Source organism: Eucalyptus grandis, chromosome 7 (genome assembly GCF_016545825.1).
Source record: "Eucalyptus grandis isolate ANBG69807.140 chromosome 7, ASM1654582v1, whole genome shotgun sequence".
NCBI lineage: Eukaryota > Viridiplantae > Streptophyta > Magnoliopsida > Myrtales > Myrtaceae > Eucalyptus > Eucalyptus grandis.
The window spans coordinates 39,246,741-39,261,173 of record NC_052618.1 but is presented as its reverse complement, the minus strand read 5'-3'; the positions used below and the strand labels follow the sequence as shown (position 1 = coordinate 39,261,173).

At 40.1% G+C, this 14,433-nt stretch overlaps 1 protein-coding gene across 1 annotated transcript; it reads right to left on the bottom strand.

The window, feature by feature from the left end:
* Positions 1-7,793: 7,793 nt before the first annotated feature.
* Positions 7,794-12,305, bottom strand: LOC104417869 (probable LRR receptor-like serine/threonine-protein kinase At3g47570). The gene is made up of 3 exons (XM_039317796.1): positions 11,003-12,305; positions 9,624-10,568; positions 7,794-8,161 (listed from the first exon to the last, which is right to left on the bottom strand). Exons 1-3 carry the CDS (start codon positions 12,303-12,305, stop codon positions 7,794-7,796), a joined length of 2,616 nt encoding a protein of 871 aa, XP_039173730.1.
* Positions 12,306-14,433: the final 2,128 nt, after the last annotated feature.

Genomic DNA, 14,433 nt, shown 5'->3' with positions numbered 1-14,433 from the left:
TGCAACAACGACTATGATTTTTATCTTTATCTTCCGAGCATGAGAATATGAAAATGGGTTTTCGCGTCAAAGTTTCAAATCCCTCCACCCAAAGACCCCCATCCCCATATCCACCATATAAGATCACATTTCAAATGCTTTTCAAAGTTCGTACACTTTCCATCGCTGAGAATCACCGGTTGATCATTCAAAACCGTCAAACCTAAACCAAAAAAAAATTAAGAATTTGATGGAACAAAGTCGTCCCATGCAATCGGACTTCCTCATTTTCATCTTCCATCGGGTGTCAATGTGCAGTTCCGTGTCTCGTGATGGTCCTGACCTCTTCAAATGTTTAGGCCATGAAGTCTGACGAGCTCATATTGGAGCTTCTTATCAGACGTAGATCACCTGTGACGACGCCTCCGAGACCTCAGTCTGCTATTGCATCACTGTTCGTGGCCAAAGACAGACTCCGAGGGATGTACATCATTGCTCTGTTTTATTGAGTTGGATCCGAGATTTGTGATCAACAGTTTTGAGTGAAAGTAGGATGATGATTGTGGATCTGTTAGTAGTTTAAATACGTTCTGATGTCATTGAAGTTGTCTATATCGGAATTGACTCTTCAATTATGACTCTGTGTTCTAAGTTTTGAACTAACCACCAAATATTTGTCCAAATACCTGAATGAATTCGGAATACAATTTTAAGAAGCCTTCTTATGCTTTAGTATCTGGAATGGTTGTTGCGTAATGTACATGTTCGACTCACTTACAGCTCCTCTGTTTCTAGTGATTTTAGACTATGGCCAAGATCTCCATATGCCATGACTACTTGAATAGTCGTTCAAAATCCATCCATATATGTTGTCTCTGATTCTGATGTTATGCCAAGTGTAGATTCAGGTTAATCAAATATCTAGACGAGCAAAGCATGTCGACTTACGTATACCCGGTCATGAGTTCATTTTGGCATCTGATGGATAATGTTTGCCAGATTGAGATTATGCTCGCTGGTTGTGTATTCTCTTGGTCAGCTGATTGGTGTTGTAGTCTTAATTTGGTATTTGCTTTAACGATGCTTAATAATTATGCACTTCCAAATTTGGTTACACTCGTGAATTTCCTTTGAGCCGTCGCCTAGGCTAATCAAGGATATCTCTATTGCACCGATTGCTATTCGTCATGGTGGCCAGGGAAGCTTTCACATTGATAAGATAAAATAGCAAATTTCTCAAGAGGCAGATGCGCCTATTGGCTTGCATCATAAAGTAATTTTGTCTGGAAAGTAGAACCGTTCGTTGTGCAAAATACATGGACTGGTGAATTCTGAGCAGGGTAAATAGGAGTGATGTCTTACTCTCGAATCTTTTGAGAGCATGGAAGGTCTTACCTTAGATGGATTAGTTCTATGCCATGAACTAACATTAAAAAGCACAAGGAAAGAAGAAAAGCAGAGAGCAGTGAGCAGTGAGGTGCTTGGCGAGTGCTTGTGCATATATATGTGTAAATGAGTGAAGAGTAAAGAAGTGAGTATTTTTTAGCGAAATCTTCACAGAGCCATGCTAACATCTTCTCTTTTGCTGTTCATGCTATGAGATTGTAAGAATATCAGTCCTCCTTTTATCAGTAGTAAATTGGTCGTTGTCCATTCTTGCAGATTAGTCCTATATGAAACTAAATCACAAATTCGAGAGGAACCGTGTTTATTCTTCTGTTCATATGCTTATTGTTGGATTAACTTGTTATATTCTTCTTGTTGGATTAGATATGTCATCCTTTTCTGCTAGTGCTTACAATGTTATGTTTACTGGACATGTCTCCCTCGAGAATGAGCAATGGTGTCTGCTGAAATCTGCTGAATATGCTGCCGAGAGCTCATCTCTCAAAATAGAAGCTCAGAGAAGCTCTCTGACTGCACTTGACAAGGTCACAATCATAATTATATACTCTCTATCCTTCTCTCTGCATTTAGTTGTCTTCGTTAAATGCGTTTCTTCTTTTCTGTCCGCCATTCACATCTTTGATGTTGCTATGTTTCAAGGCCCTGTAAGGACGAAATCAAAGTAGTCCAGCACAGGGTGAAACTCCTGCTCTTTCTGTATCCGCATTCCTATCAACTTGAAAGGTTCGACTACGGGTATATGCATGTAAATTTGGTGAGGAAAGATCAATTAAGTACAGGCGAATCCTTCTTTTGCCTATTCTCTCTCTCTCTCTCTCTCTCTCTCTCTTCCCTTCCCTTGCTATGCTGAGTAGGTATTATGATGTGATTGTGTATGGAAAGCTCGAGGTCTTGTATATTTTTAAATCCCCCAAAAATAAAAATAAAAAATGAAGTAGCCGCAGTTCTTTGGGGAATTATTGACTGCTGTAGGGAAATTGATGTCTTGCCAGCTGTGAAACCAAGTTTTTAGTAGGTTTTGCTTAACATTTGCTTTTCTTCAGTCCTACCAAAACCCCTTGGCATGTGATGAAGCTATATTAGTACGATCTCTTACCTCAGCATGATGACTTAGGAGATTGTTATCGTGAAGTGTTGATAATTTTTCAACGAATAACCATGTTGCTGTTCCTTGAACTTGCTGGATATGGGCTGTCATCACCATTCCTTTGCTGCTCACTCTCTTTTGGGTGTAGATTGAATTGATCTGAAGCCCATCCAAGTGTTGTTCTAATTACCCGTCATGTGGTGTCTGTATGTTGATTATTTCTTTTCCATTGAGCATGTTTATTACCAATTGCTTTGACTGAGGTGATGCTTTAATTTATGGATTATGTCATTGAAGATTTGATTCAGAGGAGGGACCGAGAATAAGATAAGAAAACGAATAAAATAAAATAAAATATAAAAATTCTAGAAAATAAAAATGGAAAATTGGTTAGAAAAATAGGCCTTGATTAGGTTGTTAGATTCTAGTATTAGAATTAGCTAGTTTTGGAAAATATGGATGTATAACATGTTGCGCATAAAGCAACTTAAGCGATTATTACTAGCAAATTAGCAATAATCAGCGATTGCTTGAAATGGCTTTGGCAGAACTTGCTCTTTCGACTTTTGTGCTCCATGCTACCAGACGAAGGGCTCATGTGATGATTGTTAGCTAGTTGTTGGCTAACTGTAAGCTAATTGCAGGAGAGCACTGTTTTCTTTTTTGATTTACCATAGGATGTGGTCACTCCTGCATTGCTTTGTTGACAAATATAGCCAAGGCCACTTATCTCAAAATTCTCTACTATATTGACCAAAAAGGTAAAAAAAAAAAGGTTTATAATTCATAAAACAAACTTGCGAGAGCAATTTCAACCTCAAACTTTCATAGAATAATTCTGAAAAGCACATGTTTATTGTTATCATGAATTTCAATCGTCAGGAAATGTTCAAGATTATTTGACGTTGTGCGGATTGTAATTGGTTAAAATTGATTCTGGTTTTACTGTTAATTCCTATGTTAATTAATTTCTTCATTGTATTACTTCTTGTTGACACCTAAAATTTTGATTAGGTTATTAATTAGGCCTTAATTTCTTTTTCCTTTTAAATAATAAATAACAAAAAAAAAAAAAATCAATAAAAACAAAAGAAAACAAAAATTGGCAGCCAGGCCCCCCTCCTTTTTCTCTCCCTTTTTCGGGCCCAAGCCCACCCTCCTTTTCCTCCAGCCCGGCCCCCTCTTTCTTCTTCTTCTTCCTTCTTCCCTCTTCTTCCCCTCCGCCTCTGCAACTCATGCGCGCGAAGGACCTACGGCCGAGGAGTGTAGGCCGACGTCGGCCGGAAGAGACAGATCTCAAGCGCCATCATGAGCTTCCTTCAATGCTGAGCACGCCTTGTTGGAGGAGCTCGGATGGGACGCCGGTTCGGCCGGCGGAGGCCGTTCGGCGTGCGAAGACCGGCGGTCGAAGCTCCATCGACCGGCCGCCCCCTTGCCTATAAATAGGCCTCTCCCGACGATGGCAAGGCACGGCGAACTCGGAGATCTTCCCTTGAGAGACTTCAGGGAAGAATCAAAGAGTGAGCACGCGAGAGATCGGGTCGCGAAGCTTGAACGACCTCCCTCCGAGAGACTTTGGGGGAGGTCGGCAGTAAGCGAGCCCGAGGGGGGAGAGATCCGAGCGGGTGGAGGCTGAGCGAGGGAGGAATCGCAGGACGAAAGGCCAGATCTGGAAGCTAATGGATCGCCGTAGCTGCCCCGTCGTCGCACCTGCACCCCCCCAGATCCGCTGCTGCTTCGGAGCTCAAAGAACTGCCGTGACTCGGAGCCCCCGTCGCGGAGTTCCCCTTGTGCTGGGTCATCGCCTTTTCCCACGCCGCTGCGCCATACCCTCTCCATAAGCAGGTATCAGCCCCCTCTTGGCCGTCGTCGTTTTCGCTCGCTGCCCCTTTTTTTGAAACCCTAGCCTCGGCCTCAATCCCGATTGGCCAAGAGGCTCGTGTTGCTGCCGCGCGCGTCCCGTCGAGAAGTCGGCCGTTGCGTCGTCCATGTAGCTGCGTCGCCGCCGCCGATCCGTCGCCCGTCGCGCCACCATGGCCGATTTGCCGGTGTCCCCGCCATCTCCTCTCTAGCGCCGCAAAGAAGCACCGGAATTTGGGGTTGCAAATTTGGGTCGCGATCGGGTCGGGCGAAAGCCTGGGCCGGGTAGGGTTCCTCGCGGAACCGGGCCGGCCGTCGGGTCGGGCGTGGATCTTGACCGGGTAGGGTTCCGATCGGGCCCGGGGCCAAGCGGGTTTGGACGCAAGTGGGCCGGTCTCACGCGGATAGGGACTCCTTTTGTTCCTCAGGCTTCGATTAAAAATTTTGGGCCGGGCTTGTATTAAAAAAAAAAAAAGACAAAAAATCCGAGTCGGTCCCGCAACGTGGGCCCGTCCTCGTTCGGGTCGCTGCCCGGCCGGACACAACCCGTGGGTCCGATCCAGGCCGGTTTTTATTTTAAATAACATTTTAAATAAATAAATAAATAAATAATAATTTATTTTCAAAAAATATAAAAATGTTTTAATTTCCAAAAAAATCGAAAAATATTTTAAAAACGTTAAAAATATTTTATTTTCCGAAAAATAAAAAATAAAAAATATTCCATATGTCAAAAATCCAAAAAAAGCCAAAATTCATGAAAAATCACAAAAAAAAAAAAATTCAGAAAAAGCCAAAAAGACTTGTATTTAAAAAAATACCAAAAAATCCCAAAAAATCCATTTTGTGTCCAAAAATTAGAAAAAGACTAAAAAAATGTTTTTCCTCCCAAAATGCATGGAAAATCCCTCAAAATCCAAAAAGCCTTAGGGTTTAAACAAGACTAGGTACCGAAAGGGCATTAGTGATTAACTAGTGTAATCAAGTCCTCGATCCTAGTTTCTCCGGTTGCGCAGAGTGAGTATTTCTCCCGATACTTCGCTTGGGTTTCTAATCGACCCACCCCAAACTGATTAGTGGCGACTCCGTTTTAAAATTAATTTACAGGTTAAAAATTTAGACTATTAAGTCATGAATTGGTGAATTTGGGAGAGTCCGGGCTTAATAAATTCAGCTGTGCCATTAGCCTCCTTAGGCGCCCGTACCCAACCGGGCGCCGAAAAAGAGGTGGCGACACTTCCCTAGTTGTGTTTATTTTTTGGATACAAGTACCCGTATAATGTAATACACTATTCAATAAAGCAATACAATATTTTCTCACATACTGACTTGGTATTATAGCTGGATTGTTTTTGTTTTAATCTCAATCCATGAAGCCTATTGCTCCCTTGATATTGTTGATCTTAACGCCAAACTTGAGCTTGTTGATGGCATGCTACTGTAAGACGTTACACTCTATTGACAATTGGTCAATAATGTAGTATATCTTTATGGTAACTTGCCCTAACATAGCCTAGGCCAACCATACTTTGAGTCGGTTCATGTTTGCTTCTCGTTTTCCCGATTTTGCCATCGTGTTACATATTTTACACTAGATCTAGGGCATTGTATTTTATGTCCTTCACCATCTCTATTTATGTCTCTTTGATGCAGATCCATTGTACGCATTGGTTTACTTATTTTCCGTCTCCAACACATCAACACACGAGTCTCTCTTATTGATTTTACACCTTACCCAATCACTCCTCAAGATCCCAACACTAATTGCTCTTTTCCTCCCCGTCTCTCTCCCCTTGTCGAGTGCCTGCAACCATGCATGGCTTGTGTCATTGACATGTATTGGAAAGGCAAATATATTGGAAGAAATGCGGCTTTGATCTGCTTTTATTTAGGCCGTTTACTTAGGAAGTTTTGTGTGCATATCTTTTTATTTATTTATTGTGTTGTCCTTGTATTTTTGGTAGTTTAGCCTAATTAGGAGATTGTATGATAGCTGTATCTTCTTGTATATATGTTGCATTTTTGTGGCAATGAAAGACAGAATTCTCATTCCAAAATTCCTCAATTCCTTTACAACATGCCTCTGGTGCCACCTCAATCTTGACCTTCCTCGCTCCACCATTTACTACCGGTGCTTAGGAGGGGTCATGTCACGCTCCGTTCGCTCTCTCTCCCCTATCGCTTCAATGTCGGTCGTCGTCCTTGCTTTTATGTAGCTATCTCTCTCCCTCTTTGTATAAGGATGGACGAGCTCACCTGAACGTCAAGTTTATGCCTTTGGCAGGTCCTAAGACCTCGCATCAAGCTCCTCATCATCTACAGTTACTTTGTTGACAGTGAAAAAATCATACGGTCATCTCAAGATCGGGGGATGCCTCCTCCATCTGCCTGTCCATTAAGATTGAGGTGAGATCTCAAAGGCCAATGCCAGAACAGGTCATCAATGGTGGTGCCGAGACATTATAGAGATTTGGCGGCGAGAAAAGAGATAGAGTGAGGGAGAGAGTGTTTTCGGTTTGCAAATAGAGAAAGCAAAGATGGTCATGGATGACACGATGAAGATAGCAGCGAGATTTGGAGGACTGATGGTGATGACAGGTGGCCACAACGGCCGGAGATGGTAGCTAATGGTGAAGAAAGAGAGGGTTGATTGAGTAGGAAGACTTGATGAAGATTATTAGATAGTGTGATGAGCACACTCGGAAGTGCAACAAATACACGTGCAAGTTTCCATTTTTATCTTGTCCCGTTTATGTGTTTGTAAACTTTTTATCTCCATTAAATGACATCCCTATGAAAAGGAAGTTTGAAGAGCAGGTAGGGACGCACACGGTGGCCTCAGGCGTCCGCAACATGACTGCAATAGAATTTCATTGGCAATGTCGCCCAAATTCAATCAAGCATTGGCTTCCAGTTGATAGTGAGCTTATGCTCAACCGCAACATCGAGAGTCAGCCTCCCTCTTCTCATGATCTTGCGATGAGGTTGCCTCCCTCTTCATCCTTGTTAGATTTGATCAAACTAGTCACGTAACTCTTCGATCAAGCTTGTTCTTCAATTGACTGGGGGCTGATGGTGAAGCACACAAGCACATGTGGGGACAGAGAGAGGGGGGGAGGGCAATAGCCATCGGCAATGCTCCAGCGATCTGAGCGCCAGATCCAATATCATAAACTAAGATCCGCGGCTGGCATCGGAAATGGAGAGAATCGTGCAAATAAGCAAATTCATCAAATTTTACGTAGTTACTTAGTGGAAATAGGTAGACTAAAATCCATACATCCAATTTCTACGGTGATCAAACATAGATTTTGGTGCAGTTATTAAAAATACACATATCAGGAATGGGTGGGCGTACTAGCTAGGCAGACATTCATGTCAATTTGCTAGCACTCCCTTTGCACGATGGTTTCCTCTACTAGTGAAAGAGTTCTAAGATGAAACGAGAAAATTGATTCAGCTATGTACCTATCCTCCTCTCGTTGGTTTCGTAACTCACCTTGATCAAGTGTAATTTCCTGATTGCCTTGGTCATGTCCATTCGATCCAGCGGTGATTCCATCGAACATGCGACTCCAACTTTGAATACAGAGATAATGCAATTTCTGATCTTGATCTCTTGATGTTGATCACCAGCTTCACTCCAAAGCCTGAAGTCTACAATTTCCCATGCTCGATCTGGAAGAGCTAGTCGAACAAAGTTGTGGAGGTTAAGATGGTCCCCAAAGACCTTTTCGGTGGGTCTCTTTCCAGTGAACATCTCCAATAATAGAATGCCATAACTATATGAATCTCCAAGTGTGGAAACCTCGTGTCCCATGCCATACTCTGAAAATTTCATCAAGACATTAATAGGAACAAACATACACTTTTTCTTGAAATTAATTGTTTAGAAAAAGTTTCTTAGTCACATGGGATTTTGCTTGATATCCATTTGCAAGAGCTTGACAAGGACAGTTGTGAGGGCTCACACTAGTCACCCCCAAAGCCCTCGATCACTTCATAGTTGGGCTCGCTACGCATGGCATAGGGTCATAAAACTCTATTGATTTTTTCTTTCATATCTCTTTGTTTGGCTTTCGTTTATTTTATTGGCTATGACCGATGTTTATTGCTTGTCGTATGCAAAAGTGGTAAAAATTGTCATAAAAGTTGGAATGCGTCGACCGTAAAGAAATGAGATTTTAGGATTTATAAAGTGCACAAAAGATCAGTTAACAAGATATGAAATTTTCTTTCTCCAAAACTACTTAGTGCACCCAAAGTTGTCACCTGTTTGCTAAACAAATTGCCTAAACATCTATAATGACTTTGTGCTCTAGCAGGGTACAGGCGAAAACAGAAAAGGAAGAGAATATATGTGGTGAAGGTCTCGGCAGAAACTATTTAGTGCACTTAGTACATGTATTAACTAAATTTGCACTGCCGGTTTTGATTGGACACACATGGAATGCAAATGAGGCTCATCATTTTCATTATTCGGATTCAATTTAATACCTACACCACACTATTTCTTTTCTACAAGATAGAAGAGAAGAAAATGCCTAGAAGAACATGGGGAAAAGAAGAGACTTGGAGTGATTTGTTGATGCTGAAGAATTTATACGTGCAAAATCCGTAAATTTGTCTTAATGTGCTCTTAACAAGAAGTTTAGGGAGAGTGAAAGTTGGATAGAGCCCATCGTATTGTCAATTAGTGTATGTTGTGTGATATTATCATGCACTTGTGGGTTCGAGACCTCCGACAGCTTCTTACTTAAATGTCATGTCATATAAATATATTTTTACAAATAAAGGATTCTAGGTCAAGTCAACAGGAAAGGGTCCACTGTAAGGGATCAATTGCTTATTGTCAAGACCTTAAGTCATGGCATATCGAGAGTGAATCACAAGTTCTCAGTCAATTTCTCGTACCGTAATTGACTTTATGACAAAATTAATCACAATCCATTGTCACAGCATGAGCCTAATATGAGATAAAATATGAACTAGAGAATGAAAATACGACTATGAGATAACACAACATGTTTAATCCATTTATTGCTGCGGATTCACTAGTTTTGATAAAAAAAAAAATCCATTTGTTGATGAAATTTATGATGGTTTATTCTCATTTATGATTATGACATGCTACTATTAATATTAAAGAGGAAATTGCTTTGTGAGAAAGAGGTATCAGAGCATCTGAAGCATCGAACAATATCAAGGATAATTGTTTATTCAATACTATTAACACTCATATTACTGTCACAAACAACCGAAACTAACCAAGAAAATATGACATTCATACCAGGAGGCACATAGCCTATAGATCCTCTAACTGCAGTTGAAGTTGAACTCCCTTGGTCTTGAACTCCGTTGGCTTCAGTAGACACCGTTGAAGTGATCTTTGCAAGGCCAAAATCTCCAACCCGAGCCATCATGTCGTTGTCCAGAAGCACATTACTCGGCTTTAGATCTCCATGGACAATGACTGGATAGCAATCCTTGTGGAGATATTCTATCGCGGTAGCTATGTCGATGGCGATGTTTAACCTTTGCACTAGTGTGAGATTTCTTGATTCACGACACTCATCATCTCGTCCTATAGTCCCAGGGTGCAGCCACTCCTCCAAGCTCTCATTAGTCATGAACTCATATATTAGAGCTTTGAAGTCATTGCCACAAAAGTCCACACTTGAACAAACACTTAGTATCTTCACTAGGTTTCTATGTCTAATGATTCCTAGCGTTCGACATTCGGAGACAAAGCTCCTCAAAGCTCCTCTTTGCATTAAATTGAGCACCTTCACTGCCACCGTGGCATAGCCATCAAGAATCCCCTTATAAATTGTGCCATATCTACCTTTACCAATCACATTGGTCTCAGAGAATCTATCAGTAGCTCTCAAGAGTTCTTCATAAGAAATTCTCAAGAATTGGTGCTCGAAGGATGATGATGTCAAGGCATTGGTTGTCGTCTGCTTCTTTCTGCAGTAATAGAATATAGACAGAAACAACAAAGCTAAACATAATGAGCTGACAGCTACCGCAAATATCACTATGGCCTTGGTTGAAGAGTACTTGTTAGAGCTTGGTGATTTGCAAAGAGGAAGCTTCAGACCCATAATACCTCCACAAAGTTGTCTATTTCCAGAAATCGATACAGCACTTGCATTAAGAAAAACTCCACCCTCTGGAACTTGTCCTTCTAGTTCATTGAAGGACATATTCAAGTACTTGAGTAGTAAGAAATCTGCAGAAAGCTCGGATTGGACCCAAAAATTATTATTGGAAAGATCCAGCTCTTCTAGACCCCGTAATGAATGTAAAGCTTGGGGATTTGACCATGAAAAGAATTAGCTTCTAAGTGAAGTCGTTCCAATCTCAAGCACCCACCAATGGAGGCCGGAATTAATCCGGTCAATTTGTTGTAAGATAGATCTAATATGCCGAGATTTATTAAAAAGCCAACTTGCAGTGGAAGAGATCCACTTAAATTATTATGTGCTAAATGGAAGGTTATTGACAAGGAAGAAAGGCCCATGATTTCAATTGGAATCGATCCAATTAGGTTATTGTTCGTAAGAACAAGCCCAATTAGTTGTTTGCAATTGCCGAGACTTTGCGGTATGTAGCCTTGGAAATTGTTAGATTGAAGGTCAAGGAGATATAATGACGTCATGTTACCAATTGAAGACGGTATATCTCCAGTAAACATGTTTCCGGCAAAAGAAAGTTGCTGCAAGTTGTAAAGTGCTCCGATGGAATCAGGAAGGTCATCGGTTAGAAAATTATTCTGTAAATTTAAGTGGAGCAAGTTGAAGAGATTTCCGAGGGATGAAGGAATGGTTCCTTGGATATGATTGTCGGACATTCCAATTCGGTTGATGCTGGTGGAGAGATTGGAGATGGATCTTGGGAACGATCCATGAATCAAGTTTGACTCTACAGCGAGAGTTTTCAAGTGGGAACAATTCGCTAAAGAAGAAATAAAACTTAAGTCATCCTGCAACTGGTTCCAACCCAGTTGAATTGCGTAAAGGCCCTTTAGCCTTCCCCAATTTTTGGGTATTGGCCCATGGAAACTGTTGTTTCTTAGGAAAAGTGCACGAAGACCAGTGGCATTTGTTAACGAAGACGGAATCAACCCGGTGAACAAGTTATCCTCGACCAAAATGTATTGGAGAGAAGGAAGACTAGTGCCGATATCAGAGGGAAAGCATCCCCGCAACTGGTTCCCCATAACTTGGAAGTAGTTAATGCTGGAGATGTTAAAAATGCCTGGTGAAATCTCGCCAGTCAGTTTGTTAAATGATATTTGGAAAAATGCCAACCTCTTGAGTCTAGACAATTCCTCAGGTATTTCTCCGTGCAATGAATTAAACGCCATGGATAGGAGTACTAGCAATGAAAGATTTCCGATTGAAGGAGGAATAGGACCTACAAGATAGTTCATAGACAAGCCCAAGGATTCGAGCCTTTGTAAAGAACCAAGATTGGAATGAATTCCTCCTACAAGTTGGTTATCTACAAGATTTAGGATCTCCAGGTTCGGGAAGTGGGAAAGATTGGAGGGTATTGGCCCACTAAATGAGTTGTTACTAAGAATGAGATCACGGAGCCGAAGCAAGTTACCAATCTGTGGTGGGATTTTGCCGCGGAAGCTATTGTTCTGCAAGCCCATGACTCTCAAGAAAGAGAGGTTACCTATTTGAGGAGATAGGAAGCCTCCCAAACCTTGTGATCTCAAGACTAGGGACGTGACCCTCCCAGGATGCCTTTTGCTGCATGACACACCTTGCCACTCACAATGATGGGCAGAATCATTCCAAGAGTTGAAGACTCCAAATGGATCTTCATGGATTGCATCTCTGAAGGATGCTAACGCTAGCCAATCCGTTTGGTTTTGCGAGCAAGCGCCGGGGCTAGGGATTGAGCTCCACCACCACAAGAGGACAGAGTTGAGCATAAGAAACAGTTGTTTCCCCATTTCCTCTCGTGACCCACTTTCAGTATTGTTGCATTAAACACCTCCGTCCTATGGACAATTCAATTATTAAATAACTCCACTATGGAAGTACCGTAAAATTATCCGAACTTTCCCTGGTCCTCTATTTTACATCCTTGGACTTGAAGATGTATGAATGTACTTCGAGGTTTCAATGAAAGTACGCGTTAAGCTTTGAAGTCAAGAAACAATAAAAATTATAGGGTGCAATGTGGGGTATCTTTCCCACCAAGGAGTTTTTTTTTTTTTTTTTTTTGTCAAAACAAGTATATTCATTCATTAAGATAGAGTTTATGCACACATTCTATGAGCTTCTAAAAGGTTAATACTACAAAAAACCACAAACTAGTACATCTATGACAAATTTATTCAAAAATACTTTTTTTACCATAAAAAACCCCAAACTGGTCACAGTGGCAAATTTACCCCAAAAGATTATAAAAAATCCTAAATCGGTACGCTTATAACAAATTTACCTAAATATAAATTTTTGCAACCAAAAATCCCAAATTGTTACATTTGTGACAAATATACCCTTAATTAAATTGGATTAATATTACAAAAAACTTCAAATTAATACAATTGTAACAAATGGAGAATAAAATCTTAAATTAGCACACCAGTTAATTATCACATGTTATTCAATTTAGCAATTAGACAGTAAAATTTAACAGAACCTAAGAGAGGATAAATTTATCACAACTATACCAATTTAGGGTAAATTTGTTAAAGGTATATCAATTTGGGGTTTTTAGTGGTCAAGAAATTAGTTACGGATAAATTTGTCATAGATGTACTAATTTGGAGTTTTTCATAGAACTAACCCGCTTCCAAATAAAATAAACCCCAAATGTCTTCTATTAGATCACAAGTTTGATGCACATAATGAACAATATTTTGAACTACTAAGGAGATCCTTAAACTATTCAAAAATGTTGAATTAGGCACCTTAGCTTCTTTTTGTGGAATTGGATCCTCAAACTATATGCATTTTTGCTCGAGTTGATTCATTTGTCAAATTTATGGATCCTCAAACTATATGCGTGCTTGTACGAGGATTTTGGAATAATTGTCCAAAAAGTCATAATTTATTGTATGACGGTCAATTCATTTTTCAACTTTTAATTTAGCCAGTTTAATTTTAAACTTTTTGACAATTTGTCAATATAGTTCTTCTAGCCACTTTTGATTGGAAATCACTAACATAGACACCAATCATCCCACGTGTATAGCCGGCGCTAAAGTAGATGATTTTTACAGTTTTTTTTTTTTTATATATAAATCTTCTTAATTTAATTTTCTTTTTCTTTTTCTTATTTCTTATTCCTTCTGCTAGTCATATGAGTCTAGCTAAGTTTACACTACGTATGTCCCTCGTGAAAATCAACCACCAAAGTCAGAATTATGAAGCACTAGATTGAAATGTTGATGCACATTTAATCCGGTGTATTTCAAAAAGTTGCCCCAACATGTAAAGTGTCTAGAAAGATAGTGTTTTCCGCGGGCATAGTGAGACAAGTATTTCGAGAGTAATGTCACAGGAACTTTATTAGAAGTTTCTTGCTAAAAGAATATACGGTTATGTGACGTGCCAAATCATCAAATTGGTGTGAAATCAGCAATATAACTAACGATTATAAAAAGGAAGTGGGAAAAAATGATTGGGGTAAGATCAATTAAAGAAAATTTGTTTCTTATCTTGTTATCCTTTCTTTCAAACCTTATGACAGATGTCCTCAATCATCATCTCAAGCCGCCACTGAAGTATGCTGGACAATCCTTGAAACTCTTCCCATCTTTTGAATGCAAGCACAAGAAGTAAAAGGGGCCATAAAGGGATTGAACATGACAAATCTCCATCTTCATGGATTTTAGTTTAGTGTGGACGTTAACTCCAGTGAAATCGAAATTAATAAAAAATTGAATAATATGGGTGAAATCATTAAAATCAATGTGAGAAAAGTATATTTACGGTATGACAATTTAAAAACCATTTGGATAGCTTCAACGATTGCCTGACAATCTTCAATGGCAGTTTGTAATAATGTTTGAGAGAACTTTTCGTGTAATTCTGAGAGGAAATGATGGTGAAATAGAAATTATAAACTTT

Bases quoted from the DNA above. Each gene is read 5' to 3' on its own strand.
- LOC104417869 (XM_039317796.1), bottom strand. From the start codon at position 12,305: ATGGGGAAACAACTGTTTCTTATGCTCAACTCTGTCCTCTTGTGGTGG. The intron at 10,569-11,002 runs GTAACATGACGT...AGCTTTCTGCAG, and splicing joins AGATATACCGTCTTCAATTG to ATTTCTTACTACTCAAGTAC. The intron at 8,162-9,623 runs GTATGAATGTCA...TGAAATTTTCAG, and splicing joins TATAGGCTATGTGCCTCCTG to AGTATGGCATGGGACACGAG.